At 36.1% G+C, this 17,782-nt stretch overlaps 1 protein-coding gene across 1 annotated transcript in view; it reads left to right on the top strand.

Moving 5' to 3' along the window:
• Positions 1 to 223: 223 nt before the first annotated feature.
• LOC140168063 (TPR and ankyrin repeat-containing protein 1-like) overlaps positions 224 to 17,782 on the top strand; it is a 59,879-nt gene continuing 42,320 nt past the window's right edge. Inside the window, exons 1-10 of the mRNA XM_072191366.1 lie at positions 224 to 339; positions 5,375 to 5,622; positions 6,104 to 6,269; positions 6,935 to 7,035; positions 8,726 to 8,832; positions 10,121 to 10,263; positions 10,785 to 10,942; positions 11,503 to 12,166; positions 14,449 to 14,672; positions 16,157 to 16,340. Of these exons, the coding sequence (XP_072047467.1) occupies positions 264 to 339; positions 5,375 to 5,622; positions 6,104 to 6,269; positions 6,935 to 7,035; positions 8,726 to 8,832; positions 10,121 to 10,263; positions 10,785 to 10,942; positions 11,503 to 12,166; positions 14,449 to 14,672; positions 16,157 to 16,340 (2,071 nt within the window). The 5' untranslated portion in view covers positions 224 to 263. The remainder of the gene's footprint in view (positions 340 to 5,374; positions 5,623 to 6,103; positions 6,270 to 6,934; positions 7,036 to 8,725; positions 8,833 to 10,120; positions 10,264 to 10,784; positions 10,943 to 11,502; positions 12,167 to 14,448; positions 14,673 to 16,156; positions 16,341 to 17,782) is intronic.

The raw sequence follows: 17,782 nt of genomic DNA, 5'->3' as shown, positions 1-17,782 counted from the left end.
TATATTAAGTGAAAGCATGAAAACACGTGCAATTTAGAAGGAAACCAAATTTAAATATTAGCCACCAAAGTTGCTGCGAAGTTTGGTGGAAAACCAGTCATTGCTGCAGTTCGCTTACTACTGTATCCCTCATCATTTTGTTTTTGTTTTTGACGTCCATATATAAAATTATATGGTCATGATGACTATCCATGATGTGATAACTTATTGTAGACCTCGAGTCTGATCCAGGTTCGGGAGCCTTTAATAGTGTCACTGTCAGCATGGCATGGATAGCAGGACTACCTCCAGGGTTAAGAGTGCTAGAAGGACTACCAGCAGGTTTGCAGCATTTACCTGGTAAGATTGAAAAGATATGTTTTTTTGTTTGTTTTGTTTTGCCTACCCGGATCTGCACGGGGATCTGCATCAGCTATATAAGCTAATGGGAAACTCTATCACCACATAAAACTTATACCGTAATTAATATGGCTAAAATTTATGACTGCTGGACAGATAGTAATGAAGGAGGACACCGCCGAATCCGTCGAGCCACATTCCTACACCTCACTGGCGGCATAACGGGGGGGTGGGGGGGTGGGGGTCAATCCATTTTACGCGACGCCAGTATCATAGCCGCGTGTAGCATTTACCGCTCCCGTGATGCAACGCAAGTGCTACGCACTCCAATGCGTTCGTGATAGTGGGCGTCTTGGATTGCAATCCAAACGAACTACGCTAGTTTGGTGCGGATGGCCCCCGGCCCCCAACTCAACACAAAAGTTTGCAACCATGAGAGTTTATACCAAATCTTTAAAAGACCCTTTGCAATGATTTTTCATCAAATTTACCCCCCTTTTTCATGTAAAATCAAGGACAAAATTTGGCCAAAAACTACCCCTTTTTTGTGGTTTTCAAGAATTTCAAACACCCCTTTTCAATGACTAGAATTTCAGACACCCCTTTTCAATGACACTAAATATTGACATAAAATTACCAGATTTTCTCAAGTACCCCTTTTATCCAAATTTCGCGGACAGTGCAAATTAAATCCCCCTATTTTGCTGATTTCATGGTCAAATTTCGTGAACAGTCCAAATTAAATACCCCCTATTTTGCCAATTTTGCTGTCCTTGCTAGTGGTAAAAAAACACCTTTTCCGTGCTATTTGGTAACTCTCATGGTTGTCAATTTTGGGTTGAGTTGGGGGGCCGGGGGATGGCCTCCAGCTAATGGCCGCCTTAATCCTGACCATCACTTGGCTTGTCGGATTCGTCTATACTCGGAAGATCATACTTTCCCAACATTTGGTCTACCAAAACAATTAACATGCCACCTTCAATGTACAGCTGTAATATGTTTCACTTACCATTTCATGTTTGGTCCAAACTTGTCCAGCACATGGTGACGAATTTATAGTTACCCATTGTCAACATTTATATGTTCCTTCAAAAATTACAATTTCATGTCAATATTCCCAGCAACAGCTTCCTAAATCTCCAACTTTAGTGAATTGATCATTTAAAGCCTGCATGCATGGGCACATTTCAAGTTGTCACCTAACAAAAAACAAGTAAAAAGGGTCTTGTTCCGCAAAAAAAAAGGCATATTGCACAGATGTTACTCGAAAAGGGTAGCTAAACTCTGCCCCGGGAACTCTGCATCAAGATGCCGACAAATATCCCTGGTGTCACTACTTAACATTCAATGATTATATGTGTACGCCCTGGGTTATTTTTAAACATAAATTGTTCGTGATATTTTTGACGACAGGGTACTCAAAATTAAAAAAATAGGGTACATATTTTTGTGAATCATGAAAATGTTGAAATCCCTAGAAATCTTACCATTTCTCGCTCAATTTACTCCCGGATTTCACTTTTGTGAAACATTTTTGGTCGCATGTCACAAATAGGTCACCCAAAAATGGAGGAGCCGTAACATGAAAATGCTTTCTTCACACTTCAAGTTTGGTTTATTCTAAAAGTATAGTACCTATTGTGGAAAGTTTGGTGTCATTTTGTAGATAATGATGTTCTTTATCAAATACAAAAAACCCAAGTCAATTGGACAACTACTTTGAGATTTATACTTCAATATGTAAGATTTGTCAATGGGGGAGCCGGGGCGGGGGAGCTGGGGCGGGGGAGCCCCATAGAGTTGTACACAAAATTGTGAAAATATGGCAAACTTCAAACCTTTGTATCTTAAAAAGTACAACTAGCATGGACCACAAATTGCACATATATCATCCTGGATTGTAGATCTACCTCATAGTAGATCAACTTTAACAAAAGATGTAACTAATTAATTGCCTAATTAAATGCTAATTAAGACAGTTTTTCCTATATGTTACTGTACAAAGTGTACACGTAATGCTCTGACATTTCTAAATGGCCTATCTTTGGCCCGAATCATCCTGCTTATTCAAAAGTACACATATTTTTAAGGAAATTTGATGAGGAATTCAATAATGCTATTAGTTTTAGTGCCAGAAATGGAGGAAAATAATTTTGATTGATAAATGTCATAAAAATTGTAAAATTATTTTACAATTTTTGACCACCCTGTATGTTTAACACAAGGGATACCAAACTCTTTCTTCCTAATTTGTTTGATGGGCCCATGAAATGTCTTTCTGAATCCATATTTATTTTGAGCTACATAGAGCTCAGAAAAGAAAAATATGGGGTTCACTGTGACAAGAAAGATACTAATTTTGTTGATGTTCCACCCTGTATATTTCTTACCCACCCTGTATTATGATGTTATATTTTGTTGATTTGGCATCCTTGTAATATAAGCTTTCAGAAATATATACTTATAATGGTCTAAAATGTATTTATTAAAAGTTGTGTTGAAGTGAATCACAATTGGTGATATTTTCCTCATTTTACATTATGTTACACAAAAGATGACCAATTCATGACATGCGACCTTTTGCCTTAATCAGTAACTCAGTTGTTGTTTTTTCCGGGGTCTGTTTACACCAATTATATTACTAGGGACTTGCCCAGTTTGGCCGCTGATTCCATGGGACTTTTTTCGTCGGTTTTATTAGTGATGTAGCGGGCCTGTATTTAAAAAGGACAAGAGAGTTCTCGAAAAGAAAATGAATTACAACAGGTGTTTTTTGTGTGTGTTCTTGAAATGTTAAAAAGTTTGTACCTGTTTTTAAAGTTTGTTGTTCTTCGCCGCAAACCACTTTTAAATTTAAGCTGAGTTTTAATTTTGTTTTGTTTTTTGCATCTTGTTTAACCTGGGGAAATCATTTGGTGTTAAAAAGCGCAGTGATTTATAGTGCGCTACGCACAGGCACAACGCCTAGACGTTGATCCACAAGCCTCAGCACACTTTACAGGAGCTGACCACTATGGCCCACATCATTCCATAAACCATTTAACAACAATTCAGGGACTTTGCTGCTTCAAGAGCGCACACCCTAGACATTCCACAAATAACCATCGCAACCAGGATCAGCTCCCGAGTTTCATGCGGGTTACAACGGGACAAATTAGCAGTGAGTTCCTTGTCCAGGGAATTTCAAGCTAACTCAATTTTTCCACGAGGCGTACTAGGCATCGCCAGGGTTCGAACTTGCAACCTCTCGCACCATAGTCGAACGCCATATCGATTGAGCTAACTTGACTGCTAAATTAAAGGGGTCCAATTAGAATGTAAGGAGTCAACCTGTCAGAAATTCTAAACTTTGGAACTTGTCAAATATTCCAGTGAAATTATTAGTGTTGTTGGCCTATGGTGATTTGGAAGATTTACTGATCTTTTTTTTTTTACTTTTGATCGACAATTCTTATACTGATTTTGAATTACGACTCCGTGCATCGTAAAACTAAGGAGTCGATACAGTTTTATCGGACCCTTTGGTCACTTTCAACTTGTGATTTGAGGAGTCCAAAATGGCCCAAACCCAAAAATAAGGAGTCCCTGGATGCCCAAACTCCTTAAATGCGACCCTTGATATGCTTAGGGATCTCGGTATAGGGTGTACGATCAGCCAGACATTTCCATGATCAGAACTGGCTGCAAGGTCTTTGTCATTGTTTATAAAGTAAGATTTATGCAGCTTTAAAAGCTTTTAAAACAATATATCAGGTACCATTTGATATAAATATTTGACCAGAAATTAATTTTGACCAGAGTCCGGTAACTTGGAACAAGGAATCAACTTTCATTTATTATAGCTCTGCATAAGTAATGAGGCCCAGTGAGTCCCAATATTTTCACAGGCCTCTTTTCTTTACATTTTTACAGCCCCAGACCAATGCCCCCCTGGCAGGACAACTGGACTTACTCCCCATTCCAGAAAAATACAGAACTAATCTTTTTGGATTAAAAAAATATTATCCTGTTTTGCCAAATGAAAAAGAAATATAGCTAAGTAGTCCTAACTGGCAATAAAAGTAAATTTTAAAATTTGGTAAATTTTTGGAAATAAGGTCCAAAAACAATCATTTTTAGAGCATTTTTCGACCTTTTTCGTGTTCTTTGACAATCAAACCCGTAGACTTGAACAAAGACTAATTTCAAGTTATAAATATGCATTTGAATTTTGAAAAAAACATTTTCCAATCTTTTTCATAACCAATTATCAAAAATAACATATAATATTAAAATTATGAGGTAACTCTTACCCTACATGTATACTCAAGTTTTTGAATGCTTAGACTTGTGCCAAGTCTTAAAATTTTGTGACTACAATTGTAAGAAAACATGCATTTTGCATGTTTTTGGACCATTTTCCATCAAATTGCAAAAATATATTTAAAAAAAGACTTTTATTGCCAGTTAGGACTAACTAAAGGATTAGGATTTAACTTTGTTTCATTTGGCAAAACAGGATAATATTTTTTTAATCCAAAAAATTAGTGCTGTATTTTTCTGGAATGGGGAGTAGTGGTTCAAGAACCATCCTGTTTGTAGTGAAGAGTGTAAAAATAAAAAACCAAGAAAATCAAGCGTAGGGAGGGGGAGGCTTATGAACACACAAAAGAATTTGGGTACCAGGTCCAGTGGCGTGCCGTGGCGCTCCTACCGGGGGCTGAAGAAAATTCAATTTTGCGCCCCTTCCTCAACAGCCCAAAAGGTTGACCTAAAAAATTTTTTCGTGGTTTGAAAAAGTGAAGGAAAAAAAAAAAGATTTTAGGTGCTAGCGCCCTAAAAGCAACACATTTTGATGTATACATGTAGTACCATTTTTTATACTGTTTCTAATTTTTCCACCCTATTTTACTTACTAATTCTTTTTGCCACCCATTCTTCTTCCGCTGCCCTTCATTTTGGCTGTCCCTGCTTTTACCCAAGTGGGCTTCCCAAAGCCCCCCCAAATACATGCATGAGGTCTAATGTTATCTTGTCGTTATTTGTCATCTTATAGATAGCCCAATGGAATTCATTGCAGTGGTCAAAAGAGAAGGCAACAATGTGATTAAAAGTGACCCTGGCAAAGCTATTGAGCTATACAGTAAATGTATAAAGGTAAATGAGCTCCTCCATGTTGTACCAGATAGAGATTGTGCCACTATCCATAGCAACAGGTCTCAGGCACATGTGAAGATGGGAAACTATGGGGCTGCTCTTCTTGATGCAAATGCTTCTGTCAAGATAGATCCATCTTATGTAAAGGTGAGTTTGTTCCCATTATATTGTAGTGTTTGAGTGTTATGTATGTTGTTTGATTATTTGGTGGTTATTGATTTGTTTTTGTTACATCCATGCATCAGGCTATAATTTTAATTATAAATACTATTATAATTACAATTTGAAAATTGTTTGTCTCAAAGCTCCCGTGTGTGTTAATAAAATTGTGTGCATTATGCTCAATGAAACCGGTATAAAAGTCAACATCGTATCATCATCATATTCGCATTCTCTTTTGAATGGGCAGTACCCGTGCGTCACAGCCGACAAACTGGAATGTTGCCCAGATGCCACCTTCATGCCGCTCCTATTTAAAAGGGAGCACCTGGGGTGAAGCCCTCTTTTTTTCTGTTTTTCTTTTGGGATTATTTTCATAATAATTGTTATATGAATCTACACATAAATTCAGTTTACAGACTTATAAATTAGTGGCAACTTGTAAAAGGTCTGCTTTTGTGGTCTTTAGGGTTACTGGAGAGCAGCCATGGTGATGGAACATATGAATAGGGATGAGGAAGCCTTGGAAGCCTTCATTAATGGGTTAAATAAAGTGAGGGGTAGTGGCACACAGGAATTTAATACACGTGTTGACTTTGTGTATGAGATCACTGTATTGTCAAGTACCTTGATTGGTAAGTAATCAAATATTTAGAATCTTCATCAGGTGGTGGAAGAAGGACTAGATATTGTATGACTATTTAGAATTTAAGATACAGTAGCATTTGTGAACAGTGGTGTAGGCCTACATTGTAGCGTGAGTCATCTGATTGGGGGCACCAGAACTGATTCGAAAAATATTCGACCAAATTTAATGCAAATTGTCGAAGGTTTTACAACTTCCCAAAAATGTTGGCCAATTTTGTTACACTTAGGCAAAATTGGGCTATTTTGGGGGGAAAACTCTGAAATTTAAATGATTGACCATCCATATACCAAATTGTCCTTGAAAAATGGGTCATTGAATTCCAAATGGCAGAAAATGTGACCCATGTTTGAAGCACATTCCCGTATGGTCATCTGTACAAGTATCTCCCCTCCCCCAGGTCTGATTGAGGGCATATTGTTAGTTTTCTGTTAATATTTATATGGCATTTGTCATATTTATACTCTGATTGGGTGCACATGTCCCTGTGACTCTACTATGCCATTGTTTAATTTGTGTATCATGTTGGAGGTTATTAAGTAATTATGTGCATGCCTGGGAAAATAGGAATCTTTGAAGCTCCTCAGAAAATTGTGGTGTTCTGAGGGCCATAAGAAATGCTGATCACAAGATGTTCCTCATTTTGTCCACCAGGCAAGTGCAAGAAAGCTGAAGACATTTTCCGTAGTATTGAAGCTGATACCACAGTGTGGACTGAAGTTGTGACAAAACTGTCTTCTAAGAAAGAATACAAAGTAAGATCTTGATCAAACTGGAAGGATATATGAATGTACAGTGCACAAAATAATTAAGATACCAGTTAATGTTCACCCCTGTATATCTTAAACAAAGACAAATATGTCAAAATTAAAACAAGCAGCCAACAACTGTACTCTGTAACTCTGACCTCATTTGTTAAAATTGGTTGAGAATTAAAGAAAAGGTGATCTAAAACCTAAGGAAGGAACAAAATCAGAAGTTGCAGTTTTATGTTCTAATCAACAAATGTATGAAAGAATATTTTCATTCGGTGCAATATGAACTGTTCCATTGAACACTGACTCGTTGAATGGAACAGTCCATATTTCACCTCCTGAAAATATTCTTACCATTGTACTCATAAACATTCAATATTAATCAATGGAAAGCATGGCACTGGTTATTCTTTTTCGAGAACGCCTTTTGTACAAATCAATAGGGCATGCAATGGAGCAAACTGCAACTTTTGAATTTCCATCTACCTTGGGTTTTGTATCTTTATTTTTTGAACGATTTCAACAAATGAGGTCTTGAATCCGAGCTAAAAGATTGGCTGCAATGACATAATGTCTGTGTTTGGGATATAGAGGTTATCCACATTACTCATTTGTGACTTTTTAAAACAAAAACATAGTTCCCGTAGTACATAGTATTCCTCATTCAAACCAATTCAATGCACAACCTCAGAGTTACTTGCATGACTTTGGCGGGCTATTTTGAAACAGTCATGGTTGCACATGCAGGTACCTCTTTTGAAAATCCTAAACAAGGTATAGCAGTCGCTGATAGGATATGCAGCTTATAGAACATGGATAACCTCTATACAGGGGTGAACATAACTGTATTTTGTGCACAGAATATGACTATGTGAAACCCATGTTAAATATTTTGGTTAAAATAAAGGGCTAGCCATTTCAGGCTCAGCAAATAAAGTACCTTCAGGGCTCTTCGGTACCTTGATTATACATTGACATGGGTACAGGAACTCCTATGTTAAAGCCATATTATAACATTTGCTGAGGAGGACGCCCTCAAAATTTTTCAAAATTCTTCTCTTTTTTTACACAATTGTTTTTGTACTAAAAGTAAACTAACATACCCTACAAAAATCAAGACTTGCGAGATTTTGAATAAAACACAGGAACCGTGGTTTTTATTAGTGGAAACATTAGTCGAACATGTACACGATGCTCATAACACAGAGTCACAGTGCGTACACGCTGTGCAGGATAGACACATCAAAGGATCATACTGTAGTACAACTGAAGTATTGACATGCATTGGCAACATCGGCGCTGATTGTAAATTCCAATTTTCTTTGCTTTACCTCAGATGTTCAGCTCAAAATTAAAAGGGGACATATCTGACAGTAAAAACTAACATTTTATGGAAAATAAATACTGCATGATCTATTTTTTATGGAAATGTTGTAATATGGCTTTAAATATTATAGACTCCTGTGCTGTGAAATTACCATTTCTCATCAAGTAAAGCATTTTCAGAACCCTGCTGGGTTCATGAGCCCTAAATGTATAATGGGTCTCAATCAAATATCCAACTTGAAATATGCTTTACATGTAGGTGATCCCAAAAGCATGGCAAGATTCAGTCAGGCACTCAGTATAAATTACCAACAACAAAAACAACTGGTTGTTGTTATTGTTTGTTTGTTTGCTCTATTCCTAGGGCCTACACCTGGCATTGCTAGGAGGAAGTGGATGCTTTGAAAAAGACAAAGGAGGCATGGCAACAGGATGCTCTACAAGTAGAATAGACATCAAAAACATAGCAAGGTTAGTTATTTTATTCAGAGGAAATATGTGATGTAAGCAACAATGAATAGTTGAATAATTTCCATCATGCTACTGTAGATGTATTTAAAAAGTAATTTAAACAAGCTGAAGTCTGATAATTGTTGCGTCCCCTTGCTTTTACAATATACAAGTATATAATTATAATACCAAAAAGGCTATAAACAATTGTGCGGAGATTGCGCGGATAAAACATAAAACATAAAACACAGGAAGAAGAAAAAGACATATGTCAAAATATGAAATTGTACACCATGTCATGTATAGGATATTCTTTTTAGCATTGTGATATTATATGTAAATCACACAATTTGCGTACCCTTCAAATCCAAAGTTCAATGCGTACAAAATCTTTAAAACGTAGACGTAACTGATATAAAAATACCCAATCTGCCTTCTTGTAAGCATTGAATCATTTTGAATGTTGCCAAAAAGATGAAGAAATTTACTCTTGTTATTATGATAATGAAATCGTGCATGGGATAACAGGGCCATTGTTAGAGTCGATTTGGGTGAGACTACTGTCACTAATTCACTGTCGTAGTGCACGTTAGTATATAGTAACCATGGGTTACTGTTTCAAGCCTGGGTTCAATCACCTGTTGCGAATTTATGATGCCATAGGCTTTGTGTTGTGATCATTTAGATCAGTGGTTCATAACAAAGAAAGGTTGAGCCTGTTGACCTGGCAATGGTCATATTCTAACATGCACTATGCCAGCGAATAGTATACAAATATTGACTGCTATGAGGGGCATGGTTAAGATTATAGGCCCAAGGTGATCTCAAAACCATGCTATGACCCGAGTAAAGCAGTCAATATTTGTTTCATATACCGAATGGATACGTGGATGTTGCGAATGCGCAGTTTGATCGGAACGCACGTGACCGGTCCATAGTTCATTTTGAGGGCATAGTTAATTCAATGACTGCACATTCAACCAATCAGATGACAGGAATCTATATATGAGGTATATAATAGTTGCTAATATTTAAAAAATTGCAGAACATTTTTGTTCTCTCCCCCTCCCACCTTTTTAGAATTTTGGGTACCCACACATTGTTATGTCTTCCAATAACAAATTACCACCTGGGCAATGTGTTATACCCCTTCAGAGGAACACTTCACAATTTAAAGGTTAAAAAAATTAAATATACCCCTTCAGCAACATGGTTATAAGAAAATACCCTGAACATAGTAGGTATTATAGCCCTCCACCAAGGATTTGAAACAGAACCGATTATTGTTGATTTTGTTTACCTATTTTAGGCAACTTTCACTGATACAACTCAAAGATTGGGGAGTAAAGCTTATTCATCAACTCATCATCCAGGGTGCTGATTTTAATCAGTTCTCTGTTGCAGATGGCGACACACCACTCCACTGTGCACTCAAATTGGCTCTCATAAATGGTAAGTGACATCAGTACAACATATAATTGTGCCATGTGAGATTGGAAATGCAATGCGTTATGCTGCTTTTTGTTTCTGACTTTTGCAATGATTTTGCGGCATAATTTATTTATAATTTCTTTTTTTTAAATTGGTTTTCTGCATAATTTTATGAACGTACGTGGGTGACCACTGACCAGAAACTTATTTATTTTAGCCTAGCTTACCTTTCTGTATTTAAGTTTTGATGTTTTAAGAAATGTAAGTGTAAATGTACTGTTGTTCATTTTATTATTAGTTTGTATTTTGTATATTGCAAGTGATTCAAATAAATATTATTATTATTATTATCAGAAACTACATCCACCATCTTTTTCAACAGGTAAATTTAGGATGTATCCACCCATTTGTACAATGAATATATAAGAATGCTGATACAAAGCTACGGCTTCGAAAATACAAAATTTATATTTATCTGTAATGGCAGCCTTTAACAATAAGAAATATTGAATTCATATCCAATTATTCTTCTCAATATTCAGGATGGTTTGACCTATTTGACTATCTATTGCGTGAAAAGTACACCAAGCCAAAAAGTCGCAACCTTTTTGATAGATCAGGATCATCGCTATACCACATGGTGGCTAAAAGCACAGATGGACACGAACAAAGAGCTCTTGATTTACTCCAAAATTATCGGGTAATTTGTGCATGTACTGTGTAGGGGTGTGTGTTTGAGGGGCTGTACTATTTGACTAAATTTGTGCAAGAAGAACACCAAACCACAAAGTTGTAAAATGTGACACGATCTGATCCATACTATCCATGAAGGCCAAAGCAAAGGTGGCAAATCTGAAGTTGAGATAAAGGCCAAAATATGGAGTAAAAAACCCCAATAAAATACATGAGAAAATAGACATCACAAACTTAACAGTGCCTCGACCAAACTCGCCCTGTTATATTTGCTAACAAAGGATGAAATTGTATTCTCATAAACTAATTATGTTAATCTAGCTAGCAATCCAATCTCTTTTCACATACAATGGCCTGTTTTTGATGCATTTGCACCTTATATTTCTCGCATTGGAGGTCCCCACACAGGTCTACTGTAAATGTAAATAAATGGAGAAAAATATCTACATTGTATCAAGGGAGCATATAGTTTATTTCAAAGCAATATCTAACATTGACCATGCAGGACAAAATATTTATTAATTTTTAACATAAAATTGATAACATTGTAAACCGTCTCTTCCTTAGGTGAATCCATTCATGCGGGATAGTCAGGATCACCCACCACTACATTATGCTGCAAATGAAAAAATACGAATGGGTATCAAAGATGCAATAGATATCTACGATAAACCCAGTCGGCCCTCATCTGTTGCTCAACAACCTCGGGCAATGCAGCAGAAACCCCAACCACATGCTCAACAGCAACAGCAGAAACCCTCATTACAACCACACGCTAAACAGCAACAGCAGAAACCCCAACCACATGCTCAACAGCAAAAGCAGAAACCCCCATTACAACCACATGCTCAACAGCAACAGCAGAAACCCCCATTACAACCACATGCTCAACAGCAACAGCAGAAACCCCATCCACAAACACATGCTCAACAGGAACAGCAGAAACCCCCATTACAACCACATGCCCAACAGCAACAGCAGAAACCCCAACCACAAACACATGCTCAACAGCAACAGCAGAAACACCCATTACAACCACACACTCAACAGCAAACAACATTGCCATGTAGTCTATATCAAAAAGGCCTCAACTATGCAGAGCATAAGCAACATGTCCCAGCCATCACCTGCTTTGCCAAGTTCATCAGTGAGAACCATGCTAAGGAGGACCAGTTGAATTATGTGGAGAAATGTCGCAAAGCATTTGTCAACGAACTTGCACATCTAAAAGGTGAGTGAGTGCTTATATGATTGACATGTAAATCTTGAACTTCAATATAGAAATGTTGTGGTATCATAGGGGCATGACTAGACTTTCGCAATTGAGGGAGAAGCAAGGGCCAACTTACTGCGCTAAATTGTTAGCTTAAAGTATATACAATTAGATATATTTAGAATGACAACAATTTGACAAATGCGAGTGTGAGGTCAGATTTATGGAAAGTGCTCAGTATTGACAAAAAATCATTAAATGCATTATTTTGAGCCCAATTTTGTTTGGAAAGCATGAGTTATGAAACAGTTTTAAAAACTAAATATGAAGATCTAGGAGTGCCTTTTATCATTTTTTTTTTTAAATTTTTACCAATATTCACCAAAAATGGTCAAGGTTAAAAGTGATAAATTTTTACGAAAATCTTAAAAAACATGATTTTCATGAAAATGTTGTCCATTTTTGGCCAAATTGTTTAAAATTCAAAGAAATAATAAATGGATTCTTTAAATTTTCATATTTATATTTTGAAATTGCTGTTATAAGTACATTATCAAATTTTTGCTATTCTAAATAAATTATATACATGTAGTTTATAATTATATAACTCAAGGCCAATGATTGAGCAGTATAATGAGGCCTAAAAGTGTCGCAATTTCCAGGATAAACACAAATTTTAATTTCATAATTCACCTAGACCAGGTGGTCACTACATGTGAAAGTTATGCTATGTGCATGTAAATACTGGCAGAGTAAGTGAACTTTCAAATTCTTGAAAGTACTTATTAAAAAGAGGTTTATTTAATCAATAAATAACAGTTGAACTTTGATAATCCCTGTTCAATCCTGTGTAAGGCAGAAAACTAATTGACCCATTACTCAGAATAGCAATTTGGCAAAAATATCAAGGTGTCATTTACAAACTTATCCATATCTTGAAAAGTATTGATGGTATTTTAATATATAATTTTGGTATCATTTTAAAGCTTATTTTCTAGTGCTTACATTTTTATTCAAATCATGAAATGTCAAAAATGCGCCTTGTTCCTGGTTTTGTCAGAGCGGGTCACATATAAGAAATTGATCTTGAACTGTTTTTTTACAATGATACCTCGGGTGAATTAATATTCCATGCTGGGTGCCAAAATCTGTGAATCCTGTTATTTTCCGCAATTACAGATACATGGTGTGCATTGGATATTAATAAAATAAAATATATATAATCTAATCTAATCTATTAAACAAAATATTTATGGATATCACGGTTGTTTGATGGCATGTAGAATTGTATTCATTTTTAAGAAAAGTTGAACACTGATGGGCTATTTATCTTAAATCTTGTTTGCATATAAACAAGGGGTAGGCACTTGTATAATGGTATTCAAACATCATAAAAATCAGTAACATAATACCAAGGACATTTTTAAACTACTATTTATCATGACATGAAAGGATTAACTCATATTCATGGGCTAAATTAAAATTAAAATATATATAAATAGCGCCCTCAATTTCCACACAAATATCCAGTTTACAGGGCTGTCAACTTTTTGGAATTGCTTGGCGTGAGACAGAGGCGTACCGGGATTTGCCGACTCCAATGTTCATTTTGTACCATGATTATTTGAGTCACAGCGCTCGAGAATGTGAAAAGCCGGGGGGTAGGAGCAACAAATTGTGAGATTTCACTCATTTTCCAGCTTTTTGCGTGAGATTAAACTACCTTGGCGTGAGAAAGTGACCCAATGCGTGAGACTCACAGCCAATGCGTGAGAGTTGACAGCCCTGAGTTTATTGAATAAAAATTACCACAAAAAGGCAGAAAAAGATAAAAAGAATTGATAAAGAAAAGAAAATCTAAGTTAAAATAGCTAAAAATTTATATTTGTATATTATTGTGATAGCTTTTGGTATTGTAAAGATCTAGAATTGAAAATGATGTAATGTTTTGTTAGAAACATTGATAAATGATCACATCAAACAACTGTGGGATTTAGCTAATGCTGAATTAACATCAAATGACAAAAATCTTATAGATGTACTCTTCTCTCATTCTGTTGCATTTTGCTAAGTGCAGTCAACTGCATTGTATATCTTGTGAGCATTCACTCAAGGCACTGTCGTTTAAAGATGCCGTTATTGCGAGTGAAATTACTGTCTCAATACATTGGCATCAATGACTGGACTAGACAAAAGGTACCATATCTTTTGTTATATTTCCTCTTCTGTTCATCATATCATAATATATTATGCTCTATACTATATTTATAACCAAATAATGTTCATGATTCTTCCTGCAGGAATTCCAGCTGAACTGGAATGTCATGACTCCCCTGACTGCTGGCAGGAAAAAGTAGAACATCTAGCCATTGAGCAGAAATGGAATGCAGTTTCAATGCTGATCAAGAAGGGCAGCTTTGCCTATGGATGTAACTGTTCCAATGTCTCTATCTCATCCTTCCTGAAGAGTAGGAACAAACCTGTGAAGTTGAAAAAGCAAAAATTTGTACAGGCTTTGCTTGAGGTATGTTTATTTTCTAAATTCTGAGAAAAGTGTAACCTCAGGTAAGATCTTTGCCCAAAGTCTTTTAGATATATGAAAAGTAACTCTTCACCCGAGTCTTTTAGATATATGAAAAGTAATGGTGATGTTTCAACACTATATGCCCTTGTATAGGCCTAATGCATTCAATACTTACTCGGTCAATATCATGCATTGTCTTTTGGTAATTAATTAAGAATGCTTCTGATCATTTGACAAGGTTTCTGCAGCAGTTATGTTGTTTGTTTGGGAAAATGTACTTTTTTTGTCATCTAAAACTATACTTTTTTTGTCATCTTCAACTCAAAACAGATTATAGTCTGTATGCCTTCCTCGAGGCAGTAAAGTAAAAGGAAATGTTTTGATTTTCTTAAAAACTGCTCATGCATTTTTTGCAGAAATCTGTTATGCTAGTTGGATTCCTTTACTTGCATCATTTCCTCTCTGAAAATTTATACTTACACAGCCGTGACATTAGTCACGGCTGTGTCTTTTTTCTTACATAAAAAATGCCCCTTCTGCCACAAATAGCATGGCAAAGTTATGCCACGTGCACACATACATTGACATTAGCCAATGTCTATGGGGTTTCATATATTGGGGTCAAAGGTCATTAAGGGGTCACAACACAGCTGTGTTCGTGGTCTTAGACCACAGCTAAGTCTAGTTTTATATATTTATCATCACTTTGTTTAAAGATACAATAAAAAAGAATATCTAAATTACTGCCTGAGGAAGGCAGATTGTTTCAACTTTATTAATCCCTTGCTAACAGTTTCAAAATTCAATTTCAACATCTTTTCAAATTATAAAATGCAAAAACATCTTTGGTTGGATATCATTATAATCATAATCATTTCGTCAGCCGTGACGTATTCGACATTTTTAACATTTTTGAGAAAATTGGTATATTAGTTTGTTGTGTTCTACTCTATATATTCACCAAAAACCATGCCTCAAAGTGGCTTAATTATTTAATTATGACGAATTTGCAAAACCTTTAATTGTCTGTATCACATAACGACGTATTTGCCAATCACCTATACTGCGCAAGCCCAGTATATGTCGTATCTTCAATTTGAAGAATTTGCCGTTTCACATAGTGATGTATTTGCGCGACTGTTTCACAAAGTGACGTATTTGCACGACAAATTTGTCATTTGAACAGCAAAATTGCTGTTTTGTCCTTTTCACATAGTGACGTATTTGCGCGACAGTTTCACAAAGTGACATATTTGCATGACATATTTGTCATTTGTCCTTTTCACAAAAATATGGTATATTTGCATCACATCACTTTCAACCAGGTTTTAATCAACAATAATGTTTTAATCATGATTATGCAGCATATGAAAATTTCTAAATTTTCAAATTCCATTTTCTTGAAATCCGTATTTTGCAAATGCGTCAGTATGTGATACGGCCGATTGACCCATTCTGCTTTTTTTGCATATTCCCTTTTGCAGCATAAAGCTTGCCCAAATGGTCTTCCGAATGAAGAGGAGAGCACTCTGATGGTATGTATCAAGAATGATAACTGTGATATTGACACACTGATGTTACTTCTAGAGCATCGAGCCTGCCCTTCACAATTAAGCATTAACCCAGGAGACACACCCTTGCATGCTGCACTCAGAATTTCCTTTTATCGTAAGTAAACATAGTGGTGACAAGAATCACAACTATGATAAACCTGGGCACATTGCTTTACATTTTCTCTCGAATCCTCTGTCTAGTTTTGTGCATGTCCTGAATTACAACTTTGACACTGACCTGTATTCCTATATGTCAAGCACCAGAAAAGCAGTATAAAATTTCAACCAAACATTAACATACAGGTAAGTTTTCTTTTATTGTTCCATATTTTACTATGAGCACTCTTGAGCTTATACCCCTCTCAGAAAGAACTAAACATGTCGACGTACAGTTACACTATACATGTACATGTACCTGCCCACATGCATGACATGTGTACAAAATTGGTGTAAATGAACCGTTTTTTTTTTGCTTCACATGATCGATATCACGCCATGATATGGTTTAAATGTACCCTTGCCCAATCTATCTAACTGGGAAAAACAGCAGACATCGGGTCAAGGTCATATTTTCATGGCTGCATGGATATCAAAATCTTCACTGGATGAGGCTCACATACACACCTTGGGAATTCGATATGGCTCGCGATTCTGTAGATGAAAGAAAGTGCATGGGGCTTAAAATGCTTGGAAATCGCCCAATTATATCTGTCACCTTTACGAACATGTAAATTGGTATGAACTATGATGACCGATCCAAATTTTAGCCAAAATCATGCCAATTTCTGCTCATTTAATCTTTAACTTATTAAAGCTCATGCACCCAACCATTTTTTTCTGTGAAACAACAAACACTCAAAAAGGATGCTAAGGATTGGGATCTGAAATCCTTGCAATATCCCACCATATAAAATTGTGTAGATGTAGGCTCAATTTCAATACTTTGTATACAAAACTGGCAAAAACCTGTTTTACCAGTTTTTGCCTGGTTTAAACCGGAAAAAGTGGCAAAAAATCATAGATAGTCAGTCAAATATTAAAAAGTACACAAAAAGCTCATAAACAGTAACACACAACTTTTAATGAATCATTCAACATAATTTTTGTTAAATGTTTTGAATTTAATATGACACTTTTCAGTTAAGTACACTATAGTGAGCAATGAAACTAGCCTTTAATTTCTTCATTTGTTAATGATAACTACAAAATATGTCCTTATTACACTCAGGACCCCCCAACCCCAGCTAGGGTCCTGTTTTGCTATCCAATCTTTCTTTTTTCTTCTGGCAATAACTTCAAAATGCTTCTCCTCCTACATGTTGCACCCACAGTTACGTAACTTGCACATATGTATCGGTTATATCCAGTGCCCATGGGGTGTAAACAGAATTGGGGTCAAAGGTCATTAAGGGGGCATTACCAGTATATAACCAAATACCTTCAAAATGCTTCTTTTACCACAAATTACATAGCACATAATGACGTCGCTCACACATATGCTTCGGCTATGCCAGTGCCTATAACTTGTACACCAAATTGGGATCAAAGGTCATTAAG

This window comes from Amphiura filiformis, chromosome 13 (genome assembly GCF_039555335.1).
Source record: "Amphiura filiformis chromosome 13, Afil_fr2py, whole genome shotgun sequence".
Classification (NCBI taxonomy): domain Eukaryota; kingdom Metazoa; phylum Echinodermata; class Ophiuroidea; order Amphilepidida; family Amphiuridae; genus Amphiura; species Amphiura filiformis.
The sequence above is the reverse complement of the archived record's forward strand: the minus strand, read 5'-3'. Positions and strand labels throughout refer to the sequence as shown.